Source organism: Andrena cerasifolii, chromosome 13 (assembly GCF_050908995.1).
Source record: "Andrena cerasifolii isolate SP2316 chromosome 13, iyAndCera1_principal, whole genome shotgun sequence".
Classification (NCBI taxonomy): domain Eukaryota; kingdom Metazoa; phylum Arthropoda; class Insecta; order Hymenoptera; family Andrenidae; genus Andrena; species Andrena cerasifolii.
In genome coordinates this window covers 8025592-8050884 of record NC_135130.1, presented here as the reverse complement: position 1 = coordinate 8050884, position 25293 = coordinate 8025592, and the positions used below count along the sequence as shown (strand labels likewise).

Below are 25293 nucleotides of genomic sequence, written 5' to 3'. Positions count from 1 at the left end.
GAAAGTTTGACGTTTCTATCAGCTGATGCGATCCAACATGGCCGCCGGCCAAAACACGTTGCCTGCCCGTCGCCGAAGAGACGCCTACAAATGATTGAGGCCGCACCGGAGGTAGAAAGGAATCGTAGAATAAAATACCGGGAAGCTTTCTTGTGCACCTCGTTCCACGATGGCTGACAGCGAGAAGGTGTTGGAGGGCTTCATCTGTCCGATATGCATGACAGAGTTCAAAGCACCCAATCAATTAACTAAGCATTTCGAGGATTTTCATAACGACGATCCGGAGATCTTAAGGTCTCTTAAAGGTGCCAGCTTTGCATTTAACGATCGAAACCTGATGTCGGAGGATCTCGTTTGTACGCCGACCTTAGAGTCGCGTGCGCTGATTCGAGCGAACTAACCCAAAGCGTCTCGCGTTTCTAGATCTCTTTGGCAAAGCCAAGAAGAAGATTCTGAAGCAAGATGAAATCTCGGAGGCATTTACGAGAGCTTTGCCAAGCGCCAAGCAACCTAGTCCGGAGCTCAATTGGGGACCCCAAGAAATAGGTAACGATATTGAGCGTAACCGTGAAAGTTTTGCCTTAAGAATTAAGTTATCGGGAATTACTTCAGGTGCGATGAAATCGCATACGGCGTACTTTAAAGAGGTAAGAAACGCAAGGCTGGAAAGGTATTCTACGGAAACGAATAAACTGCTCATAAGATTAGACAAGTTACTGAATAATTTACCATCGGATCCGGTTGATAGAAAAGGTAGGGAAAAATTGGAGAAAGTTTTAGCGGCGTTTTTAAGGGGTTGTACCTAGTCAGGAGGCCGAAAAGAGGCAAACGTTTGTGAATTTTTTCTGATAAAACGGAAGCATATATTTTTACAGAACTTTTTGCACTTAAAAGAGCAACATTTAAAGAACACTTGGTAATTTTTTCGCAAAGAATATTTACGTTTATAATAAAAATAAAACGGTGAGCAAGATATCTCAAAAACTACTGCACCAATTTTTCCGAAATTTTGCGGGCTTATTTTTTATATAAAAATCTACTGAACGTGACAGAGGGGTTTTTTTTTCTCCATTGTTTCGATTTTATCAACGAAAAACGGCCATTAGTGATATCCATGAAGCCATTTTTCGTTGATACAATCAAAACTATGCATTGAGAAAAAAAATCCTTCTACGTCATTCAGTAGATTTTTATATAAAAAATAAGCCCGCAAAATTTCAGAAAGATTGGTGCAGTAGTTTTCGAGATATCTTGCTCACGGTTTTTAAAAAGGCTTCTTGGATATCGTTGTATTTTTATTATAAACGTAAATATTTTTCTCCAAAAAATTACGATATGTTCTTTAAATGTTGCTCTTTTAACTGCAAAAAAGTTTTGCAGAAATATATGCTTCCGCTTTTTGAAAAAAAAATTCGCCCCTTTTCGGCCTCCTGACTAGGTACAAGCCCTTAAGGAGCAGTGGATTGATATTCTTGTCCTGCTGAAACAGTTCACGAGAGGGCCATTGTCCCGTGGATAGACGAGAAGGATGTGAAGTTGTGCCCCACCTGTGCGAAGAGCTTCCACGTCGCGAGGAGGAAACATCACTGCAGACTCTGCGGAGCTGTTATGTGTCACACTTGCACAGTGTTTCTGTCGTTACAAGAAGCTCGTAAGTATAAAGAGCAGTCGGAGACAGCATTTTCGTTGAAATAACGATCTCTAACTTTATAGGGAAAATGACGAGCCCCGTGTCCGTTCAAGATGACTCAGCGATATCTCCGACTTCCGAACGACCAATTGCAGAACGTATAGTACGTGCTGGTATCGGTCTGACAAAATTGGCGAGGTCACCTTCTAGCGGTAGTTTGAACAGTGTTCTAGCATTGGTTAACGACCCAGCAGGTAGCGAGCAACACTTCCGAATCTGTACGCACTGTGCGAGTCTGCTGGACGCGAGGGAGAAACAGAAAGCGAAGCACTTCGACAAGCCAATCGTGTGTCAGTTTTATGAGAAGATGAGAGCGTACATGGAGGAGGCTTCGCAGCACGTGAAGATGTATAACAAAATGTGGGAGTCTCTAAGGTACGCCCGAGTTCGTATCGCCTGCGGGTTTGTTTCTACCAAGTTACGAGTAATCTATTTCTCAGCGAGGGAGAGTCCACGTACAATTTGGAGGATGCGCAGGCGTTGAGGGTGAAGATCGCGAAGTTGGGTGAGAATATAGATCTAATTAGTAAAAGGATTTCTGTATTGGGAACGAGGTGCGTAGAGAACCCTCCGCAAGAGCAAGAGCTTCGACTGCACCACATGGTCAGGGTATCCGCAATGATATTCCTGAAGGAGGAACTGTTGAGCGTTCAGCCTTTGCCTTCCGCGGAGGGATACGCGGAGTTGCAGGCAGAGCGTCAGAGACGATTGGAAGCCAGGATAGCGTACGAGAGGCAGCTGGAGGAAGAGCAGAGGGACAGATCGAAAGAGCAACGTAAGAGAGAAACGTGGAACGCTGAGGCTAGATCTGCGGTAAAAGAAAATCAGGTAAGACTCGTTAATAAGATTCCACAATAATTAATAAACAATAAGGATCGACATAAAAAAAATATTTTCCGCAAGTTTAAAGATGCCTCCTTATATCCCAAAAGAGTTTAATGCAATATTAACGATAGCTTTTTAAAAAAAATCAAATTTCGGGGGCTGTTACACGAGAATCCCCCCTTCAGGGGGCAGGCGAAAAAGAACGTGATTTTCGGGAATTTTTTGTGGAAAATCTAATGTATATTTTTTGTAACTGAGAGTTGCTGAATATGTGTACTTCTAAAATAAGTACATAATTGTAAGAAACATACATCACATTTTTCACAAAAAATTCCCGAAAATCACGTTCTTTTTCGCCTGCCAATTAGGCATGACCCCTTAAGGAGAACCTCAGCTTAATTAATCAGCATCTTTTGTACAGACTGTGGTGATACTGAACCAATCGCACGGCTGGGGACCTTCCAATGTTACTCCTAAAATGCCTTCATCGATGGATCCCATAATCGAGCAAATGAGTAATCTTCGCGCTTACATTAAACAAGCTCGAGATGATTGCAGGTACGACGAAGTGGCCACCTTGGAGAGCAATCTGAAAGAGCTCCAAAGCCTCTACTTCACTATGAAACAGAGCAGCAACAGCGATGGCTAGAGGCGCAGTGGCGGTTGCATTTTTTACTAGGTAAAATTGTATTTCCTATGAAATTTAATAAGACTTAATAAATCTTTCAATCGTGTCTAAAGTTTCACACATCCACTACATCCGCTTTATTAGTGCACAATGTGATACATTTCAAGGGTTCCTCTATATCGAATAAAAATATATCTACTCTTGTACACTACGACGCTAAAGAAAATATATCATATTTTGATAGAAGATTTATATTTAAATCACGTATGTATTACGAAATAAATCTTTACAATCCTTATTTATATACAATTATAACATTAATTAGCATTCTCAGTAAATTTACATAAGCGTGAAGTTACTTCGACGAGCGTAGAAAGCATAACTGTGCTTTCATCAAACTATTTATCCAGAAGCAGTGATTCACGTCTGGATAAGTTAATCGTGGGAGATACAAAATGTACAATTATTAATCGCAGCTGTAAAATATCTTACTTGTTGTATTCCGCTACCGTAATTGGTAATTCTTGCGAGCACAATGCATTCTGCATTACGTTCTCTTCGATTCTCGTAATAACAATGTTATTCTGATCAGTCGCAGATTTCCCATTGAGCTCGGCGACGCACAGTGGTAGTTCGAAAGAAGTCATTTCGCTCTGATTGATATTCAGATTAGATATGTTCAACGAATCACTCGTAGGAGTTTTAATGCTAGCGTTACTCGACTCGACCACGCTATCGTGAAAGAATACTGGCAGATAATCCGACGGCACTTCCTGCTTCCTTTGCTCCGCAGTCTGCCCAAATTCGTGTAAAACTGTGGGCAGTTCCTTGGATGACATTTCATGCTTTCCAAAGGCGCACGCACGTAACTGATTACCTATCGAGCTAGGTATACGCGCGCCGCGTGGATTACCCTGCGTTCTGCATTCTTCTACGCTGCGCTCGCTGCTGAACTTCATCAAATCGGACACCACCGCATTCGTCGCTTCCACGCGCTTCCATTGGATATTAACATTCTGAACGTTTCCTAAATACCTCTCGCCTCCTTCCTGAACGGACACCAGCTTCGTCGACTGCATGTTCCTCTCCAAAGAACTCCTGATTCCTCTTTCCGTGGGACTCGTTGCCTGATTATCATTCGACTCGGAAGGTAACCCAAATATCAGAGACTCCTTGAAGCTGATGTCTTCCATGTTCTCTTCCAACAATTGCCGTATCACTTCGTCCGAAATATCTACAGGAGCCGCCGGCCCACACTTCGGCCGTTTCGGAAGTTCCTCTGTTAAAGAGAGCCGAAAATATTGATTTGCAAATAACGAGAAGGTAAGGGGAGAAGGAATTGGTTCGTAATTTCAAGTCCGTCGGACCTTTTAATATATCGCCTGCGACGTAATCAGCTGCCCTAAATAATTCTGCTTTCACTAAAAGGTTTAGCAGGGTGCGTAACGTCGGCCGGTGTTTGCCCATTGTTCCCCATTCGGCTAAAAATATTTCGGCCGCGCTCCGCCTCTGCTGTTGGGCAGCTTGCTCGATCATGCTGTTCGGAATTTATGAAGATTCGTTTGTTAGTTGGTTGGATATTAGATGCAACGTTCTGTTACCTGAAATGCTCGGCGTTGAATTTAGGAAGATCGGGGCATCTGTCTTTCGGCACGATTGCCATTAACTTCTTCCACGAGTCTGATATGTTTAGAATTTGCCCCAGCATGTACAACTCTGCGGGCCTCAACTTTCGTAATTCTGTGTCCAAGCAAACGGTGCTTTGCGACATTATGCGTTGTCAGAAAGGTTTATGTACAAACTGCAACGATAACTTGAAGTCTACAGAATTCACATTATTCGGTAATGAATAGTTCCGTTAATCACGGAATATTGTCATTTTCTTTTTGTCGGCTCCAAAAATCGTTAATAATAATTCGATCTGAAAAGAAAATTTTGCGGTGCTTGTAGGAGGTAACCAGGTGTCCGTACTTTAAATTGCACCACTAAAAGTATTTAGGTAAAATAATTTTATAAACATAATAGGTTAACTTACTGGAACAGTCATATAATCGGAGTATAAAATTTTTTTTTTTTTTTATTTATTTGCAGTCTGACGGAACAGGTCTCTTCTAGAGGTTCTGTAGATCATTATGCAATCATTTCCAATAATAAAAGTGTTTGTTTCTTGCGTGGAAGGGCCTTTAGAAGTTAAATTCGCTGGGAAAGAGGTTATTTTCACGAACACGCTAAACCTTTATTTATTCATTTATTTGCAATCAGAGACCATAGGATTCTTCTGTGAACACTAGAAATTTTTTGGCAATCAATACTGATAAGAAAATTGTTTATTTATTGCTCGAAGAAGCTTTTTGAAAATTTGACAGCGGGGTAAAACAGGATACCTATCATAGAAATTTGACGCTGCGCGCCATCTATCGGAACGTGACCAAAAGTGGCGCCCCCAATTGAAAAAAAATAAAAAGCAACTTTGCCAGGCTGTATCTCTGTTCCAAGTGCAGATAGAACAAAATCGTAGAGGAAAATTTTGCACTGTTTAATAAACTCTATCATCCTGCGCAGTTACTTTTTTCGTAGGTGCGGCGGTACACTTGAAAACTGCATTTGAACTCATTTTTTAAATGGAACCATACAATTTTGTTTACATGAATTTATTCCTTGCGTTATTCTGCGTATAAAAAGTATAAGGTAAGATAGTCGAAAACTCAATAGCTTACGAGATATTTAATTTTATATAGGAAAAAATATTAGTACGAAGTTTCATCGTTTGGGGGCGCCACTTTGGGCATATTTCGTAATAAAATTAAATATCTCGTAAGCTATTGAGTTTTCGACTATCTTACCTTATACTTTTTATACGCAGAATAACGCAAGGAATAAATTCATGTAAACAAAATTGTATGGTTCCATTTAAAAAATGAGTTCAAATGCAGTTTTCAAGTGTACCGCCGCACCTACGAAAAAAGTAACTGCGCAGGATGATAGAGTTTATTAAACAGTGCAAAATTTTCCTCTACGATTTTGTTCTATCTGCACTTGGAACAGAGATACAGCCTGGCAAAGTTGCTTTTTATTACATGGGAAGAAATTAGATTTTTTTTCAATTGGGGGCGCCACTTTTGGTCACGTTCCGATAGATGGCGCGCAGCGCTATTTTCTCGGATTGGGTGTTCTGTTTTACCCTACTGTTAAATTTTCAAACAGCTTTTCCAAGCAATAAATAAACAATTTTATTTTGCAAATTAATTGCATAATAATCTATAAAGCTCCCAAAAGATGCCCACGCCCTCAGATCGTAAATAAATAAATGTACCAACCTTTTGCGTGTTCGAAAACATAACCTTTCTTTCAGCGAATCGAACTACCGCAGGAAATGAATTAATTTGCATAATTTTGCAGTTGTACCTTAAAACACAAACCTCCTCCCACCTTCGTTATATTTAATTAATTGCTAACAGGTCAAATCCATCGCGGTCTTTAGTAAACGCTCATTTTATTCAATAAATTACAGACCCTAATAAACAATCAGTGTAAAAATAAAGTAAAATTAGGAACAGTTATCTTACAATAACAATACTTTGCATCGTTTCTATTAAATTACTTTCGGCCTCATATACACATGTACATCATAAAAAAATACATCATATTTCGTAATAAAAATAAATATCTTTCCACAGAAGACTGATACTATCTTCCAACGTGGTCCGCCACGTGGTAGTCGCAGATAACCAACGCCTCGTAGTCCATGTAAGATTTCTCCTCGCCGTTAACAGGTATGTAGCACACTTGATGATTCGGTTGTATTTTCCCTATGTAATAGACACCTTCGCGCAGAACTCTGCCCACGAAAAGCGCGTACCCATCTTCCGTTTCGCCGGCCGGAAGCGCGTTCAGCGGGACGCTGCCGTCCGACGACTCCGTCCAGCTGACGCTCTTGCCGCAGAGTACTTGAAATTCTTTTCGATCGTGGGAAGCTCCGCCCCAGGCGATCTTGCACACATTGTTCCTAATACCCCCAGGCGTGACCGAATTCTTGTAACGCGTACGGCCTACGTACAAGCCATCGTCCGACGCCAGTATGGCATTTTCTGGAAGACCGAACGACTCGTTATAGTCCACCCAGAAGTGGCAAGTGTCCACCAATTGCTGTCTAATAACCGCAGACGTGCACTGGGATTCTAGAACCAGCAGAAATCAACGATTGTAGTCGCAGTCTACCTACGTTGCTTCTCCGCGACTTGCCTTGTATCGAAAACTTGCCAATGGCACCCCGATCCGTGCTCAGTCCAATGTAGTTTATAACGAACGGGCTTCTGTCTTTGTAGGACATTATACAATCGCCATTCACGAGGCCGACGCTCAGCAATCCGTCGCACGACCACCTGCAAGCATCGCAGCGAATTAATTTCTCCTGCGAATCGATATCTGAACTAACAAGGGGAGGACACCATGTGGTAGGCACCGATTTTGATGAGCCTTTGCACGATGGATCTATGTCGGAAATAAGTAAATTGGTGTCTGGGCGTTTCTGCCAATGGGCCTTAATAATAGAGATATTTACACGGAAATTATTAAAAATTTCATAGTGGCCGTGGGGTTTTAATGGGTAAAAATCCCACACTACCCTGGCGCCCCGTGGGATTCCCCTCTGAAGGAGTTGGGGTGCCTTTTAAAGATTTCCCCAAGTTAAAAAAAATAATTTACAAAAAAAAATTTATAGTTTTTTTTTTAACGTGGAGACATCTTCAAAAGGCACCCCGACGCCTCCGGAAGGGAATCTCCCACGGGCGCCAGGGTAGCGTGGGATTTTTACCCACTAGAACCCTAAATTTTTAATAATTTACATGTAAATATCTCTATTATTAAGGCCTATTGGCTGAAACGCTCGGACACCTATTTACTTATTTTCTACATAGATCCAAGGCTCGTCAAAATCGGTGTCTACCACATGGTGACCTCCCCTTGCAAGCTATGGTGTCGTACTGTATCCAAAGGTGGCACATATGATGCCTGTGCAATATGTCTCTAGTCTCTGCTACCGCAACGTCAGGCTCCTCGTTGTTCCTCTTTATCACCGACATCGTGTTTCCCCAGCCTCCGATAATAATCTGCAGAAACAAGATACAGTACACAGAAACCAGGCGAGCTCTATAGAACCTTAATAGATCTTAAGAACCGAGCTGTACCTCGTACACATTAGAATCTCCTCCCAAGTGGCTACGCAGCGAAATCCTTGCATCGTGAGGGGCCTGCACGCTCAAATTCAGGCGTGACTTTGTGGTTGGGAAGTAGCGATACTCCAAGCAGCCTCGCGTGATGATTCTAACTACAAAAGCAGATCCCGTTACCCTCCTCTCGAACAACATAAACGTTCAAAATGCGAATGCAATGCCAACGCTGTTAGATTCTAAGGCTAATCTGTTCCGTACAACTAGGCCACTTCATGAAAACTGCCTTAATTAAGCGTACGCATTGGAGAGGCTAATCGAGGTGAATCTGTAGGAGACAGAGCTCCGTAGGAAAACGCTGGATGCTGTGGCCTGCCATGGGCCGAGCTGTCGTGATTAAAGGACAGGTCGTGTAAAGTTGACGCGCTGTCAGTTCATAAATATACTCACGGGAGTTCATTGTCGTTCAATCGGCTGGACAGCTTCGTGTATGGGATCACGAAGCGGTCGTGATTGAGAGCGACAGGGTTAAAACATTCGGCTGAATGTTTGGTTTCTCGATTTAGGGCGGCGGTTGCGTCAACCGTGGCGATCGCATCGCGGAAAGCCGATTCGCCTTATTCCGCGTTCTAGGACCAGAATCGAACCTTTAATTGGCGCTTTCGCGGAATAATCGCGCGCATTCGCCGTGGCGTGGATGCGGTTTCCGCGTGTCGGTTCAAACTCGGTGGCGGGAAAGTGGGAAACCTAACCTCTTTCTTTGTGTTGAGAGCTTCTTTTCTGTTGAGATTGAGCTCGCGGTGCGAGTAATTATGATTTCAGAGATATTTATTGGTAGTTTTGGAGGAGTAGCTGGATCGTGGAAAACCGCGAATGGTATTATATTCTTGTGGTAGAAATCTGGGGGTCTGAAAGTGCGGCCTACTATCCCTTTATTAGATTCTGTTTCTAGCTTGAGTTTCGGTATTTGTAATGTACTTCTTATTTGAGAACTCCTATTTGATTAATTCTTATTCGAAAATTCGTATAATTTGATTAATTTTTATTTGAAAATTCCTATTTGATTTATAATTCTTATTTGAGAATTCCTATTTAATTAATAATTCTTATTTGAGAATTCCCACTTAATTAATTTTTATTCGAGAATTTCCACTTGATTAATTCTTACTTGAGAGTTCCCACCTGATTAATTCCTATTCGATAATCCCAAAATTGAACTGGGATTGTTACATTACAGTAATGTAATTGTGGGCAATTGTTGGTATAGGATATAAGTTTGTGGCAACTAATTTTACCTCTTAAATAACTTCCATTCCTGTCTTGAGAGTATCCTAGCAAGCCAATGCCGCAGGACAAGTATAAAGAGAAAACACTTGTCCATCCAGCAAGTTAAAACTACAATAATCGAAGTCCAGTAAAGTACAGGGATTGAAACAGAGAGAATGCCCTAGAATAGGAGTTTCTGATTCCTCGGAAGCCCGAGTTCGCCGTTCGACTTCCTGAGGCCCATGCCGGCCCATGCTCATTGTAAACCCGAGCGATTCCATTCCAGTTACTGGGCAAAGTATCTGAAAAGCGGAAATCGTATGCACGGCACGAATCTCTGCCACCGTGCACGAAGGAGACGTCATGATTGATATGCAGCGACGCGACATCAAAGAAACGTCCGTTTGGAATTAGTTTAGAGTCCACTTTCCATTTTCATTTTACTTTCCTCGCGTCGTTACACACTCGCAACATTTCCCAATCTCATAAAATCGATTTTAAAAAAGAGCTCTCGCGGACAAATACACAGACGCGGGGAAAGATCAAACGCGGAGGCAAGTTAAGCGGTCCCAAAACCTATCGTAAAATAAGCAACCATACAAAAATACAAAAAATGTTACAGACTAAGTAATAAAGTCACTTCTCCGCGAACGATTATAAATATTGAATACCTATACGTGAAAGGGGAAAATAGCGGGCGGCCCGCTGACTCGATAAACACGCGCTATCAGGATGGGCAGCTAGTGCCCTAGGTCATTGTCATTAACGCATTTAAATTCAGCCAACCGAGGCACGGTCGATGTACCTTTTAATGAATACAGCTGTACTGAATGTGCGTGCGCGGAAAGTAGAAAGCATTGCGAAAGATAATGACAAGGGTGCGTGCAGACGTGCACAGTCGTCATTGTGGCTCCAGTGTTCCGTAGTTAACCGCCGTTTCTTCTTCTTCTGTACAGGAATCCTCGTGACACGGGAAGACGATCGACCCCGCTACATCGAGATTCGGGTCACACCGAAATCCCGCGATTTTTTTTGCCCTCGCTTTTGAGGGAATCCTGAAGAAACTTTCATTCGGACGAAAGGCGATTGGTATTCAAGAAACTCGCGCATTTTATGCGGGATGTAAACCGAGCAAACTGTACTCTTTCCCTGTGTTCACGAATTTCGAGCTATAAGAGAGATCTTCTCGAGCATTTTCTATCGGGGCACTTCGAACCAGAGGCACGTCGGGTTTTATGTAGGCTGGCCTTAAAAATGCGGCGTTCCTAGCGAGCGAAAGACGAGATGATAGACGCTCCAAGGTCGCTGTAACAATGGAGTTGAGTAATGAGGATTAGTTAACAGTTTACACGAATTTATGCATGCTTCGTGGCTTTCTGTTATTTATCTTGGTAATACAGTTTATATGCAGCCACGTTGGAAAATTATTTTAAGGAGTTATAAGATATAATATAAGTTCTCTTCTCGATTCTCTTCTTCTTCTTCGAATGCTCCATCTTATACTCCGAAGACTGTATTATAAACCAAAGCATTGCTAAAGTTATACTGTATTTACTAAGGGTGGGTCCGTGGCTGATTTTTAAATTCTCAAAATTCGAACCCGAAACTTTGTAAGGCTTCGGAACTCTCGAAACTTTCTCGGGTTTCAAGGTATCGACCACTTCGAGAAACCCATCCCTAGAATCTACAATTTAATTGAGTTACCACCAATTACAACGTAATTAAATTCGCCCTCCCTTCCCGGCGAAGGAAAGTTACCCACCCGCCGTGACAAACATCTGTTAACCCTGGCAACAGTGATGCATAGAAATCGGGTCAGCATTTTAACGAAAGCTCTCGATGCGCTAGGATCTCTCGATCGAGATAATTGAAAACGGAATATTCGAAAGTGCGCACGAAATGGGCCATTTTATTAACGGTGCCTGGTTACGAAAATGTTAGCACGAAATTGCTGATTGCCCTCGTAGGGAGGGCCACTGGCTACTATAAAGCGCAACGATAAGTCGCATGGTCAGATTCTGCCGCGGCCTGTAGAATTCCGTGAAAGGGACACTTTTCCATGTCTATTAAAAAGTCTAATTACGCTAGGTAGGTCATGCTCCTCGTAGTTCACTGAATAGCAGCCAGCCGCGCAAGTGACCCATTGCTTTCCCCGTAAAAGTGAAGAGTTAAATCAGGTTGACTCTTTCTCCCTGCTCTGTATGGTCGGGTACCAACCAATGTCCTATCAGTATGTGCGCATCAAGATCGCTTTTACCTTTTTGTCAGCGAGGAGGGATTACCTAGGAGTATAAAACCGTAAGGAGCAGATTTCCATGCCAGTATGTGTGTAGTTCGAATTTAGTGGAGGAACGACGGAGATCCACGGTTCCTAGACCAAGTGCGCAATCTCATTCCTCGCCATGGCGAAGATCGTTTCGCTGGTGAGTAGCACATCCGCTTCCAAAATTCCGTTCCAAGTTTAATTAACGAGATTGGGATTTCGTCTGAAGTAACAGATAACAGTATCCCTTATTTTCTTCCCTTTTGTTATTGCAATCTTAGTGTCCCTCCGCAGCAATTTCTTGAGAACTGTTTTATCTACCTGAAAAGAGTAATTTGATATCATTGCTTATTGGAACGCGGTTACTAATTAATGGTGAAACTGTTCTACTTTCAGAGCGCAGTTATTCTCGGCTGCATCTCGCTAGCGCGCGGAGATCCACCTGTCACGAGTACGTATTATTATTACCGCTATTTTACTTGAAACTGCTCGCGAAGTGAAATTCAATTCCATGGAAATTATTTATCCCGACTCAAAATCACCGGCAAAAATGCCGCCACATTTTGCGCGCGCTTTACAAAAATTTCGCACCAGCTTTTAAATCTCTTTCGGCAGAGATTCTATGAACGAGGTTTCAAGTAAAAGCTTCTCGGTATATCCGTGGTGTAACAGTTTCATTTTACCTGAAGCAGCGTACTCGATCACTGGGGACAACAATGGCTACGAGTTCAACAGCAACGTCATCAACGGGGCCTACATGGCAGGCAAAGAGGGTCACAGAGAGAGCACAGACTTCTACGCCGCGGGGAATAGCGGGCATTCCTTGGCTTCTGGCAGGAGTCAAGGGAACTTGGAGGAGAGCCTGAGGTCCAGTTCGTACAGTGGATTTTCTCCAAGCTCCCACAACGGTGGCTTCCAGGCGTACGCCGGTAGCACACGTGAGAGCCTTGCTGCGAGTCCATACTTCATGAACGATGCTGCGCAGTCCTCCTTCGAGGGTTTCACCAGCAGCAACAGCAACGGGGACTCCGGTTTCGAGGGATTCGCTCACGGGGCCGATCAAGCAGGCTCCGAGTTCAGTCAGTTCTCCAACAGCAAGCCCAAGAGCTCCGGGTACATGAGATACGCAGACAATTTGCCAGGAGCCTCCAGCGCAGGGAGCTTCTCCGACCTAGCTCCTGAAGGCTCTTTCAGAGAATTTTCTGGAGACATTTTCAAGGGCCACGTGTCGGACGCTTACATGGAAGGGGACCAGGCTTTCAGCAGAGAACCCTCCAGCTTGTTCAACAGCCCTGGCAGCGACTACCCATACAGGAAACACAAGGAGGCCGCCTTTGCTGCAGGTGGCAGCAACAAATACACGCCTGACGTGTATTCGGTTCACCCGGACACGCGTTACGTGAGAGGGAACCATGGGAACTTGGGGCGCGATTACGCGTCTCCCGTGTATCTGCCAAGCTCCGCCAGCAGCCACCTTAGCAGCATTCGAGGAGGTTCTGGGCCATACGCTTCTGGGAAATTTAGTAAATATAACAAGTATTTGGGCGATTATACCTCCAACGGGGGCTTGAATTATGTTTCGAAGGACCAGGATGTGGATTATGCGCTGGGCAACTATGGGAAGGGTGGGAAGGTTGTGGCGCTTAAAGACAGCAGGCCAAGTAGCAGCTACGGTAGCCAAGCTTACCAAACTTACCTCGGTGGGCCATCGTATCTGAATAAAATGTCCGCGAGCCACAAGAGCAAACCAAGCTACGTCAGCTACCCAAGCAGCTCTGCGATGGGTTACCCTCCGATGTCCAGTTTACATAGCAGTTACAGTGGTAACAGTTACAGCGGTAACAGCTACGCAGATGGCCCTATGCTTAGAAGGTATCGAAGCAGTAGTGGATACATTCCTAGTCATAGCAGTATGTATTCCGGTTATTACTAACACCCTTTGCGCGACTGGACATGTTATATTTTGTACATATTTATTGTATGAATATTTAATGTTAATTAAAGGCGTTATCGTTTACGTGTTGTATAAAATGAAATTATTAAGAAAGCCGCGTCAAAGTCGTGTCTCTTCGCAGTGGCGGATTTAAGAAAAAAGGCCCAGGTGGCAAACGTTCTGCGGGGCCCATTTTGAGGCAAAATGAAGAGGTAGTTTACTAAAAGCGAGCTAAATGTAGTAGAACACAAAAAAGTATAGTGTTTCGTTAAAGTCATAATTTCTTTAAAAAAAAAATGGGGCCCTAGGGGGTCCTCTAAGCAGGGGCCCAATTTTCTTGAAAATGAAGAGATAATTTAGTAAAAACGGGTCAAGTGTAGTAGTACGAAAAAAAATGTAGTGTTTGGATACCTATACCTAATCATAATTTAATCCTCGTAAATTGTTACAGTAATTAGAAATTATGGTGGAGTTCGCGGAAGCTTCGGTCTGGCCAGAAATGCCTCCTCCAGATCAAGCTCTGCCTCTTGCGGCGACGCAGTGTTATCACTTGTTGCTTTATTATCGATGTCCCTAAAAAAAGACACTCTAGTTCTGAAATTTAGTTTAAAGCCTGTAACAACGGTGCAACAACGTGCATGAACTTTCAAATCACACGGTGCGAATGTGCCGATTTTAAAATCTTCACTCACAGCGACGCTATGCTGCTGAGCTTCTCCATTACTGAAAAAGCAACAAATTCGAGAGCGTTATTAGCGACACTATTTAAAAATTAAGAAAGTGATGACGCGAGTACGTTCTCGCCGAGAAGAAAATTACACAAATATGTGTCGTTCGAGGCAACGTCACTTTCATTCTGTGCTCCAGTTCTCCGAAGATCACGGCCAAGTGCATGTACAGAGAAAGTTGCAGAGCTTTCACTGCACGCTGCTTGCGACTGATCTTACAAACGACTTTTACGAGCGACGCGACAAACGTGGCGAGAATCCCGGACGCTTGGAATTTTTTTCAACCGGGCGATTAATTGTTATGTATTTTTTATAATTATGAAAGAGAAGTTTGTAATAAAAATTGAGATACTCACGCGTTGATTCAGCTTCGCTGCCGAGTCCCAGGATCATCGAGGAAGTTACAGTGGTTTTGCTACTATTACTGCGAAAAGGTTTTCATTAATTTCATAAAATTCACAATACGCAATCGTGTAGCTTTATGCTCTTTTTTAATATCGCAACTTACTTGGAAGGTTGATTCTCGTACAAATACACAGCACTTTCGTTGTAGACCTCTGATCTCTTATATTTACTCCTATTGTTCAGTGAGTTTATATTAAGCTGCTGCAATTTTGTTTGAGCATTGGGTACTACATTTTCGTAATGATTTTTGGAAGTTTTCGAATGGAAGTTTGAATTAATTTCTTTCATAGAATCCTGCTGTGCCTTGGTATTATTTTTATCTTTCACAGCGCGGCTCTTATTTTCTAGTCTTCTCGAAACGAAATTTCATTACACGATTGAAAAACTCTTTAATGCTAATAGAACTATACCTCGGTATAATTTTCAAATGCGATACTGATTCATGACGCGAATCTTTAGCTTGTTCTTGATTATCATACACAGCAGCTTCCATCATATCCATTTTAAATTGTTTAGACGATGACTCGTGATCCAAAATCATTTCTTTCTCCCGAGAAGCCTTCGGCAAAATAGTGTAACACGATTCAAGTAACGATTCTCCGCATAATTCTCCGTAACTATTTTTCACTGGATCGTTTTCTTCCAACTGGTGCTCTAGCACGTCGAATTCTTCCTGTAGGGAAGAGTTGGTGTTAAGAGGTACCGAATAAACTAATTAATAAATCACTACTCACTAGGGTTTATACAAAACGCGACTTTTGAAAAAAAAACCGGCTTTCGAATTCCACTATTCCTCCCCAAAAAACGGTTAAACCAGTTTTCGAATTATCACAAAAAATATAATTAAAATAGGAAATAAATGTATGTATTTATTTTAAAAATTTTCAATTTTTTAATATTTATAGAAGTACAAAAATGTAACACAATAAAATACACTGCATACAAAACCAAATAAAAAAAAAAACTAAAATAACTAAAATCCGTACAAAATATAAATTATAAATCTTTATATCATTTAGTATTTTTCTTCCGAAAATATGAACTCATGAAGATTAGTTTTACAGTAAACTGTTACCGACGACAATATGCTTGCGTCCGAGGCGATTTCAAGTAAAAATGTTAACGTTTTTAATTAAATGATTAATTCATTTTTACATATTAATTGTTTCAAATTTAAAAACCGCTTTTCGAATTTTACAAATTTATAAAAGATACTGGATTTTAAAAACCGACAAACCCTATTACTCACGTCATCATTATCCGCCGTTTCCTCGGTTTCTGTTTTAATCGTAATCTCGCCTCGATGTATTTGCAGAATATGGTCCATGTGCTTCCTCATTTCCCCAGATTTATGCTTACTATACTGCTCCACTATGCACGCGAATTTCATCTTCTTCGCTTCCTCGTTGATCGCAGGATTGGTCAAGAAATTATTCAGTGCCCCATTAACGTACGGCAATGCCTGGCGAATATACAGTAAAATCTATATTCCACTGAATTATACAGTAAACAATCAAGCATTATCCACTTACAGATGCATGGTCCATCAAAAGCAAAGTGATCAGAGTCGAAATAAGCAGCGTAGCCATCGTAGATGCTCTCCTTTGAGCTATTTGATGCAACGACAGGTTCATTAAAAGGGCAGTAGCATATTCCAGTCGATAAGAGTCCATGATGCGAGACTGGTCGTGCAGATGCCGGATCAACCACTCCACTAAACCATTTTCTATCATGTATATCCTCTGCTGTTTGCGTAGCGATAATTTCTGCAGCATCGCGATCATCATGTTGCAAGTGAACGTGTCTACATCATTGTCAGCGGTACAATTCAGGCACTTGTATACCTAAAAATTTCTTCCGTTAGCTGCATAATCTTACAATGTACGTAATACGTTCCACGTACCATGTCAACGACAGTGGAATCAAACGACAAGTAGTCTCGCCCACATCTGAACGACGCCAAAGCGTTTAGCAACCTCGCGGTTGACTGTTGCAAAGGATGTGGCATGACAATGTTCTCCGGAGTTAATAAATACGGCAGGATAGATTTGCCTTTGTAACTAGCGATTTGCCCATGGAGCCCCAGCAGATCTCTGCTTATGTACTCGTGCACTGCTTCGTCCCTTTCCCCAGGTTGACCGAACGTTACTTTCTGAAGCGTGACAGTGGTTAAGTTGCAGGAAGCATTAAATCCACAGACAATTTTCATCTTACCCTTCGCAGCGCTTGCAAGAGGAACAATTTCATTTTGATGCTTCCATTTATGAAGTGCAGCTTGATCTTCTTGAAGTCCAGTAACTTCGGAGGGACAGAAGTAACGTACGGCGCGGAGGGTTTAACGACTTTCATGTCGCAATGGAATTTGTCTAATTGCAGCTCCGAAATGCTGTTGCTTATATGCGAACTGTCTCTTATGTTTTGATTGAACAAATCCGGAAATATTTTGATGCAGGTCTCCAGCATAGTTTGGAAATCGACGGCCTGACCTTTCACCGAGTTTTCTAAAGCGGTGGTTAGCACCCTTGCGATGCTCATTAGTTTGTGATAGTCCGCGTGCAATTTGTGGAATCTCACTTTCAACTTCTCGTAATTAGAATGAACGCTGTACAAATGAGATTTCGTTGCTGCTAGTTCCTGAGTGTACTGCGCTAATCTTTTGCTGCTTCTGGCGAGATGCAATGAATCTGTTTCTTCTGTGGGATTCGGCAATGTGGTTTGTATATTTCTGTAAAAAAAACACGCAGGCCCGTAACCAGGGTTCGAAAGAGTTCTGGAACTTTTCAATAGGTTCTATTTGAAACATAGACCGTGGAACTTTTTTTAAAAATTGTTCTCACATTATAAGTTCCCGGGAGAACTGATAAAGTAAAAATTCTTGAAAATAAACGTTCTAGTTGGAATGGAACTTATCCTACTAGAATAATAAATGCGAAAGTGTGTTTGGATGTCTGTTACTCAATCACGTCGCAACTACGCAACGGATCTTTCTGAAATTTTGTATATACGTACTCTAGGACCAGGAATATTATATAGGATACTTTTTATCCTGATTTTTTTACCCGCTCTGGGCCAAATTTTGCATAATTATACTCTCTAGAACTCTGCGGAAAATATAGGCTACCATGAAATCTAGTATAATGAAGACATCCCTTCTCCCTTATTTCACCCTCTTGACACCCCGCGATAATCGAAGTTTCACCCGGGCAACATATAAGTTCTAACAGAATTTTTTTGAAAATAAGATTTCCAGATAATTTTCGATCCCTGCCCTTAACTATACCCTTAACGAGTACTAAACAGAAATTCAAGGCATTTCTTACATGGACCTCTGGCTGTATTTCGCGTCATCGTATAAACTCAAGTGCTCCCCGTCTTCGTCGTCTTCCAAAAGCATCGGAACGTTCCTCTCATTTGGTATGATTGGAACATTATCATTTCTAGCCTTTTTCTTAGCAGTAGAATCACTCTTCGAGTCCTCTGATAGAGATCCTTGATTCACAGAAATCTTATTCGATTCCGCATCGCTCTGCTTCATATTGCAGGATACCTTAAAATTCGATAAACCTTTATGAAATATTTTACAATGGCAGAAGCTTTACTTATTAACTATCATCTCCCTTTCAACTTATACTTCGCTTACTTCTTCCTTATATTTCTCAAGAAACATATGCAAGCTCTCCGTCAGCTTGTCTATCCAGCTTCTTTCAAACACTTTAGACAGGAACGGCTCTGCGTACGGATCTTCCATAAAAGGTAGCGCGAAGAACGGTCGCAGTTCTGGATCATTCTCCAACTCTTTACCAGTCGTGTTTAGAAATTCGCGCAGCTGTTCCATGCTGTCGTTCATATTCTTCTCCACTTCGATCGTAAAGCTCTGTGCGGTGTTAAATAAGTTATTAAAAGTTCATCGCTCTCGCGTGTCGTTAATCTTATAGCGAATTCGGTATCTCGCACTGACCCTGTGCTGATGCCAGAGAATGAGTTGGATTAGTTGTTTCTGATAGAGACTAAGATAGCTCTATAAGAATCAAGCAATCCAAGTCATTTTTTAGCATCAGCTCAGAGTCAGTGCGAGATACCCAATTCGCTATTAGAGCCTCAAAGAAATACATACATTTACGTAACAAGTGAAATAAAAAAAATGAATTCGCATAAAGTAACTTTTTATATCATCGTACTCGAAGTTCCTTTAACAAAAAAAATTTAATAACATAGTAACATATCTATAAAACACCCTGCGCTAAGAGCGATTGAAATTACCTCTTCGTACTCGGAGTCTTGTTGATTTAAAGACGCTGTAGAATTAACCGAATCTGCCTGCGCTTTATCTAAGCAATTGCAAAGAAGAGTTAGTAGAATAGAGAGGACGAAGTCACCAGTAATTTCGCATTATTTTCACCTCCGTCTTTGCACCAGTGTAAAAGCAACATCCGCTTGGGTAACATTGTAAAATACACGTGTAAATTTAACGTAAGGATCTTACAGGCTCTTGTTTGTTTAGCGTCGTCGGGTAGCAATAAATTCCACAGCTGGAAATAAATAGTCCTTTCCTTCAAAACCATATCGTTCGATCAACCGAATAAGATACTTTTACCGTACTGTAAAGAATTGCCTCCAATCTCCGGACTTGTAGCTAGACATCACGCGCTCGTAGGAACTCGCGTATGCTTTGCTAGCTGCTTCCGAATCATTGTGAAGACTCTGGAAGCCCTTTCCCACAGCCTCTGCTATCAATGTTCCAGCAGTATTCGCAAAATTGTGTTCCACGAGGAACTGAAAAAGATTTATATGAACGAGAAGAACAATGTTTTCGTAAAACTTAAAACTGCTTTTGTAGAATAGATCTACAGGGTATACCTGATGAACAAATTGCAGGTCCTTGTTGTCCATTTGGTCTATCGTGGTCGGCTTTGAATTCCTCTCCATTTTGCCCATTTGTTGTTGTCAATATATTCATGAAATATTACATAAATTTAACATAGCAAATTGCAGCGAATATTACGATCGTCTACGTAAGAACTTGCGTCTCGCGCCGCGAAGGATGTCCCCTTCCATAAAATTGATTTTACGCAAACGCATTGCTGATTCCTAGCGACTTCATTACCGCGTCCAGGGCGCATTTAGCCGCGTTGAATTAGATTAAATTGAAGCGCGTTAATTCAACCGGAAGATCGAGTTGTCAGTTCTCGAAATACCACGAGATAAGATGATAAGGATTTAGATAAATATTGACTTTGAGAAATTTTAGTAGAATTGACAGCATTACTATATAGTAAAAATTGTTCGTTCATTACAGATGGTGTGAAAAAGTTACAAAATTCGAGAGATCTTCAGGATACTCGATTCAATCGAGTCGATTCAAGTTATTCAAAAAGCTTTCAGCTTTGAAACACCCTGTAGAGGTAGATGTCCTGATTACCGTGCTTTCACGCCGACTTGCTCATGAAGGAATTAATTACTGACTTCTCTTACTTTAATTTTGCCTGGTGAAAATTTATATTGGTGTTTTGAACTTTTCTCTTTATCAAGGCATTTTTTTCTGGTTGAAAATGCTAATTTTTCATATTTTTTTAATCGAAATAAAAATACATGTTTTTGTCCCCATTACGTGCCCTGACAAATGCGGGGTCCCTATTCCCGCGGTTACGTTATGTCTTTCAACTTTGAACCGTTCAAAACATTGTTTTGCTCTCCGAGAGGTGTTTCCATGTAATTTTAATATGACCTTTTCATTACAAAAGCAAAATATGCAAATATAAATTTCTGTTCACTTATTCTAAGAAACGAAAGTAAGGTTAGGTTTAGCAGTTACAGAGGGAGCCAGTGGGCACCGAGGGGCACGATAATAGGGACAAATGTTAAATTCTTGTCCCTATTACCGAATTCACTTTAAAAATACGAAAACGTTTCAAAACTGCTTATTTTTCTATTTTTTCATAAAATTTGAACCGTTTATGACGTAATAAACACTTGACACAAGTGCAAATCATGATAATTATCAATTTATTCACTTCTGTAAAGTACGTGTTCCTTACCGTTTCCGGTAAGGATTTAGGTAAATCCATCGAAATCATCATATACATTTTTTTTTTACTATGTTTTAATTGTTTAAAAGTGCAACCTTCTCGTTTGTAACACATACATTAATAGTTTAACTTAATTAAACAAATTTCTTTCCTTATTTATTTAAGCGAGTTGTTTTGTACGGATTCTTTAAATATAAAGGCACCGTAGTAGGGACGGAGCACCATAATGGATGTATGTACCCCGATGTATGTTTATTGTTGCAAATAAAATTGAGATCTCTGCTCTTCCATAAATGGAAGCTTAACAGAACATTTCTCCACTGCCCTTTTCTACTTCCACCACAGAATGGAGGAATATAATTCTATTTGTATAGAAAACATGATTCCAGAGGTATATAATTTTTTTTAACCGAAAGGTTATGTTATATTTCCGTGGTATAAAGAGGATTCTGAATGATTTGCCGCAGGTGCCTCACTTGGCCACCTATATACCAAATTTTATTACAGAAGAAGAGGAGTCGGAGATTACGAAACACGTGAACAACGCTCCGCTACCAAAGTGGACGCAATTGAGCTATCGTAGATTGCAGAATTGGGGCGGTATTCCTCACCCTAAGGGTATGATAGGAGAAGCGATGCCGAGAGTAAGTATCTCGGAATACGTTTACTTCTGTTTTAAATCATTCTTCGCGATTTACACAGTGGACCATTAAAGTATTTACTAACGCTCAGTTTACAGTGGCTCCAGAAGTACGTTGACAAAATATCATCTCTCCATGTATTCCAGGAGGGAAAGCTACCCAATCATGTTCTGATTAATGAATATTTACCTGGCCAGGGGATAATGGTAGGCAGCAAATTTATGTACAATTTTCTTATCCCGCCTTTTAATATATACATTTACCAGGCACACACAGACGGCCCTCTTTTCCACCCTATCGTAACGACTATTAATTGTGGGTCGCATACGCTTCTAGACTTTTATAAGCGACTGGATAAATCACAGGTTGGAATAACTGTACCGTGTTAAAGTAGCTTGAACTAGGGCTGCGACTATTCAAATATTTTACAAGTATTCAAATGCTACGAATAAACTTTGAATATTTGAATATTCGAATGTTATTGTGTAATTTCAGTATTTGAATAGTATTCGAGTACTTAAATATTCGAATAGTATTTGGATACTTGGATATTCAAATTATATTCGCCAAATAATTGAGCAACTGAAGTATTCGAATATTCGGATACCGAAAAATTCGACAAATAGTCCCAGCCCTAGCTTGAACATCCTCCGAGTGTTTCTAACGCAAATTTCTTTTTCAGCCCCAAGAACTTAAGCTGGAGTTTAGTTTCCTATTAGAACCTCGGAGCCTACTAATTCTCCAGGGAGACTTGTACCATAATTATTTGCATTCAATTGCGGAGAGAGATACGGATGTAATCTCGAGTTCTACGATAAAAAACTTAGCTATATGCGGAGTAGAGTTTTCAGAAGGGGAAATATTAAAGCGGGATGTCCGATTGTCTTTGACGATCAGGCACGTTCCCAAAACTAGTAAATTAAAGATCAAAATTGGATAGTGCCTTCTTTATATACATGTTATTCCTTCTTTGTTGTAATGTAAGTAATTCCAGGGCAACATTTGATGAATGTGGGTGATCGTTCTATTCTGTATTAAATTATAAAATATACAAATGCTTATTTACACACTACCGATAATTCAAGACGCATCGGTTTTAACAGGCGCGGCAGTGTCTTCATAGTTTTCTAAACTCACGTCCATCATTTCTTCATCTCCCTCGTCTAACATTCCTTGTAAAGAATGTATGGAAGATATCAGAACGTGGAACTGTTTCCTTCTCATTTCCAATTTGTGCTCCAGCTGCTCAGACTTCTCCTGTACATAAGAATATTTATATATTAAGTCTTTTACTTTCTATAATAGCTGTACAACCATGTAGAGGACTAGTACCTTTAGTCTTCCCAGTTCTTCGCGCAAGGTAGCGAGTTTCAGATTAGTTTCTACTCTATCTGGTTGCTCGTTTATAACTTTCGCCAGCACGTCATACTCGATTCTATTCTTCCTCACACGCTTAGCGTCCTGCAGCTCTGCCTTTGTCTTCTCTATGTCTCTCTTTGCCTCTTCTATTTGAATTTCGATCTCCTTGGACAATTGCTCGTAGCTCTTCAATTCCTCTTGGCTCATATTCGAGACGAGTCTGGACTTTCGCTGGGCGAATTCGCATTGAGCTAGCTGCGACAGCATTCTCTCGTGGAGTGTGTTGTCCACGTCTGAGCTATTAACCCATTTTATAAATGATTTCAGAAGTATGGTTATCCTGCGATCGTCTCCAGTTCCATCTCCGTCTATGAGCAGTCTCCTGCGTATTACTTCTTCTAAAAACAGATGAAGGGGAAGGTAGGATATAGTGTTGAGACTTGATTGAATTTTGGTAGAAACTTTGTGCGTATGTTTGAAAAACTTAAATACTACAGCAGGTTATCTCTTTGCAGTATAAACTACATACCGTCAGACATTTTGCCACCTCTAATGAAATCTGAGTTGAATCACACAAGTAATGTAATATCTTTTATTTTGCTACAGTAAAAATCAATAACTGACAGACGTTCACCACGGATACTGATGGACACTGGCCCGGCTCTGGTTTTAATTTTAAACATCCATTTAGTTTCACGCTTTAACCGTTATGTGACGCTAGCGTTCGTGTTTTACGCTCTTGCAGGGTTGCCAGATCGGGCGAAATTCCGCCATTTTGGCTACTTTTCAAAACCAACTGGCGCTCAAATATTGAAATTGATGGTTGGCGCCTGAATTGGGCTAGGTTAGGTTTAGTTTTTCTTTGGTACGGTTTACAAAAAATATTGAATAGGGCGAATTCCACTTACGCCCAAATCGCCCGTGATTTGAAAGTCAATTTTCTCAAAAATAGAGCACGATATAAAAAAAAGTATGCAAATATTTTGTTACTGAATGATTGTCAACATTTTTTCCGAATATATTTTACTGTTATACAGTACAGACTACTTTTTCTTACGTTCCTCCCCGAGCCCAGATCCTCGTTCCACAAGCTAAACAAATTTAATAAATAATACAGAGCCTATTTAAGAAGCCCGGAACATCGGATTATAAATAAACACAATAAATAAAGAAACTTACATATTCCTGCATAAACATTGAACGCGGTATTTCATTTTGCCGCCGAACGAAGACGAGACGAATTTAAAATGGCAACAAAGGATAACAACATTTATTTACTATACACAATAGTTTCAGCGGTCAACGCGATCACGGACTAATGCCTTCGTGAAATTTCAATTGCTTCTTTTGAGTCTTGATTTCATGCAGCAATAGGTCCGCTCGTTTCTTAAAGGCGTTCGCTATTTCCGGATTCTTCTGCACACCGTCGCCCTGTTTATGCATCAAAGACACATTGGCGCAGGCGTACGGATTTCCCATCTCGCAACACTTCAAAGAGAACTTGTACGCCTCCCTCAAATTCTTCTCCATGTGTCCCTCTATTCCGCTCAAGTAGACACCTGATAAATGGAAGCAAGCCTTCTCCACGTTGGCGTCGCAAGCCTTCTTCAACATTCTGATCCCATCTGCGACCTGGGTAGCTCTGTCTGCTTCGAGTTTCTCTTTGCTCACTGCGAACGCACCTGCGTGATGGCAACCCCTCTCGTCATTAAGATCGCAGCCCCTTTTCATGTACTTGTATGCCTCCATAAAGTTCTTCTCGCATCCCCTTCCTGCACGAACATACATTACACTTTAAATAAGCATAGAAGCTTCTCGGAAGCCAACCTATACCACTACCGAAAGCATAAACTAAAAGAAATTAAAAGACACACAGAAAGTGAGGTTAATCCATTTCAAATTTAGCGCCGCGACGTATGCGCCCTCTGGGCTCGCGCTAGTTCAGACAAGAACCGCAGAAACCCTACATACCGATCAAGCTGTAATCTCCATATTTGGTGCAGCTTTTATTATAATTCCTTTCATCGCAGTTCTTTTTATATATGTCTGTCGCCTCCTTGTAATCTGACTTCACGCTCTCCGCATAGTCGCCCAGCAGATGGCAGACTGTCGAGAAACAGGAAACGCTTCAGCTAAGAGGTTAGGATCGTCATCGACGCTCAAGCTCACCTTCAGGCTTTTTCTCGCTGTAACAGCCGAATTTGTATTCGATGTGAAGGTTTTTCAGGTACTCCTTCACCTCTTCGGGGCTTTTCAGATCATACCCCGCCATGTCAGGCAGCCAATTGGCAAATATTTATTACGATTCGTGCATCAAATCCGGGCAAGAGGGTGCGAGAGGGGCAGGCCCGAGAGCACGTG

At 41.3% G+C, this 25293-nt stretch overlaps 8 protein-coding genes across 14 annotated transcripts; 3 read left to right on the top strand and 5 right to left on the bottom strand.

Annotated features, from left to right (window-relative positions):
* The first annotated feature begins 41 nt into the window (after positions 1 to 41).
* Rbsn-5 (Rabenosyn-5) lies at positions 42 to 3269 on the top strand. Its single transcript, XM_076825645.1, has 7 exons — positions 42 to 305; positions 424 to 546; positions 613 to 753; positions 1490 to 1651; positions 1714 to 2065; positions 2131 to 2518; positions 2937 to 3269. The coding sequence occupies exons 1-7, from the start codon at positions 170 to 172 to the stop codon at positions 3162 to 3164; spliced, it is 1530 nt and encodes a 509-aa protein (XP_076681760.1). The 5' UTR covers positions 42 to 169; the 3' UTR covers positions 3165 to 3269.
* On the bottom strand, positions 3252 to 5524 carry Tub (interleukin 1 receptor associated kinase 4 tube). 2 transcript variants are annotated; one of them, XM_076825670.1, is made up of 4 exons: positions 5179 to 5524; positions 4745 to 5064; positions 4511 to 4680; positions 3252 to 4422 (listed from the first exon to the last, which is right to left on the bottom strand). In XM_076825670.1, exons 2-4 carry the CDS (start codon positions 4912 to 4914, stop codon positions 3632 to 3634), a joined length of 1131 nt encoding a protein of 376 aa, XP_076681785.1. In that variant the 5' UTR covers positions 4915 to 5064; positions 5179 to 5524; the 3' UTR covers positions 3252 to 3631. The 2 variants fall into 2 exon arrangements, with proteins under 2 accessions (XP_076681785.1, XP_076681786.1); XM_076825671.1 differs by lacking the exon at positions 5179 to 5524 and having other exon boundaries at positions 4745 to 5074.
* A 1095-nt stretch (positions 5525 to 6619) lies between these two features.
* On the bottom strand, positions 6620 to 8920 carry LOC143375958 (C3 and PZP-like alpha-2-macroglobulin domain-containing protein 8). Its single transcript, XM_076825680.1, has 5 exons — positions 8762 to 8920; positions 8330 to 8469; positions 8127 to 8251; positions 7386 to 7525; positions 6620 to 7321 (listed from the first exon to the last, which is right to left on the bottom strand). The coding sequence occupies exons 1-5, from the start codon at positions 8769 to 8771 to the stop codon at positions 6831 to 6833; spliced, it is 906 nt and encodes a 301-aa protein (XP_076681795.1). The 5' UTR covers positions 8772 to 8920; the 3' UTR covers positions 6620 to 6830.
* A 1695-nt stretch (positions 8921 to 10615) lies between these two features.
* On the bottom strand, positions 10616 to 20057 carry LOC143375938 (lisH domain-containing protein ARMC9). Of its 6 annotated transcripts, none has more exons than XM_076825607.1 (17): positions 19764 to 20057; positions 19506 to 19679; positions 19306 to 19435; positions 19167 to 19234; positions 18547 to 18780; positions 18227 to 18453; positions 17121 to 17631; positions 16810 to 17058; positions 16439 to 16750; positions 16156 to 16368; positions 15317 to 15579; positions 15010 to 15255; positions 14858 to 14925; positions 14466 to 14496; positions 12524 to 14346; positions 11090 to 12161; positions 10616 to 11049 (listed from the first exon to the last, which is right to left on the bottom strand). In XM_076825607.1, exons 1-15 carry the CDS (start codon positions 19839 to 19841, stop codon positions 14235 to 14237), a joined length of 2916 nt encoding a protein of 971 aa, XP_076681722.1. In that variant the 5' UTR covers positions 19842 to 20057; the 3' UTR covers positions 10616 to 11049; positions 11090 to 12161; positions 12524 to 14234. The 6 variants fall into 6 exon arrangements, with proteins under 6 accessions (XP_076681722.1, XP_076681725.1, XP_076681726.1 ...); XM_076825610.1 differs by having other exon boundaries at positions 10616 to 11261; positions 11860 to 12161; XM_076825611.1 differs by having other exon boundaries at positions 10616 to 10882; positions 11860 to 12161.
* Positions 11863 to 13773, top strand: LOC143375948 (uncharacterized). Its single transcript, XM_076825651.1, has 3 exons — positions 11863 to 12000; positions 12237 to 12291; positions 12530 to 13773. Exons 1-3 carry the CDS (start codon positions 11980 to 11982, stop codon positions 13771 to 13773), a joined length of 1320 nt encoding a protein of 439 aa, XP_076681766.1. The 5' UTR covers positions 11863 to 11979.
* A 1114-nt stretch (positions 20058 to 21171) lies between the features above and the next one.
* Positions 21172 to 22638, top strand: LOC143375963 (putative RNA/DNA demethylase ALKBH6). Its single transcript, XM_076825689.1, has 5 exons — positions 21172 to 21323; positions 21400 to 21576; positions 21672 to 21779; positions 21840 to 21938; positions 22256 to 22638. The coding sequence occupies exons 1-5, from the start codon at positions 21279 to 21281 to the stop codon at positions 22511 to 22513; spliced, it is 687 nt and encodes a 228-aa protein (XP_076681804.1). The 5' UTR covers positions 21172 to 21278; the 3' UTR covers positions 22514 to 22638.
* On the bottom strand, positions 22584 to 23603 carry Thoc7 (THO complex subunit 7). Its single transcript, XM_076825692.1, has 3 exons — positions 23462 to 23603; positions 22906 to 23330; positions 22584 to 22830 (listed from the first exon to the last, which is right to left on the bottom strand). Exons 1-3 carry the CDS (start codon positions 23469 to 23471, stop codon positions 22654 to 22656), a joined length of 612 nt encoding a protein of 203 aa, XP_076681807.1. The 5' UTR covers positions 23472 to 23603; the 3' UTR covers positions 22584 to 22653.
* Positions 23604 to 24173: 570 nt separating this feature from the next.
* On the bottom strand, positions 24174 to 25276 carry Coa7 (Cytochrome c oxidase assembly factor 7). Its single transcript, XM_076825683.1, has 3 exons — positions 25102 to 25276; positions 24904 to 25038; positions 24174 to 24704 (listed from the first exon to the last, which is right to left on the bottom strand). Exons 1-3 carry the CDS (start codon positions 25202 to 25204, stop codon positions 24241 to 24243), a joined length of 702 nt encoding a protein of 233 aa, XP_076681798.1. The 5' UTR covers positions 25205 to 25276; the 3' UTR covers positions 24174 to 24240.
* Between the last annotated feature and the right edge of the window lie 17 nt (positions 25277 to 25293).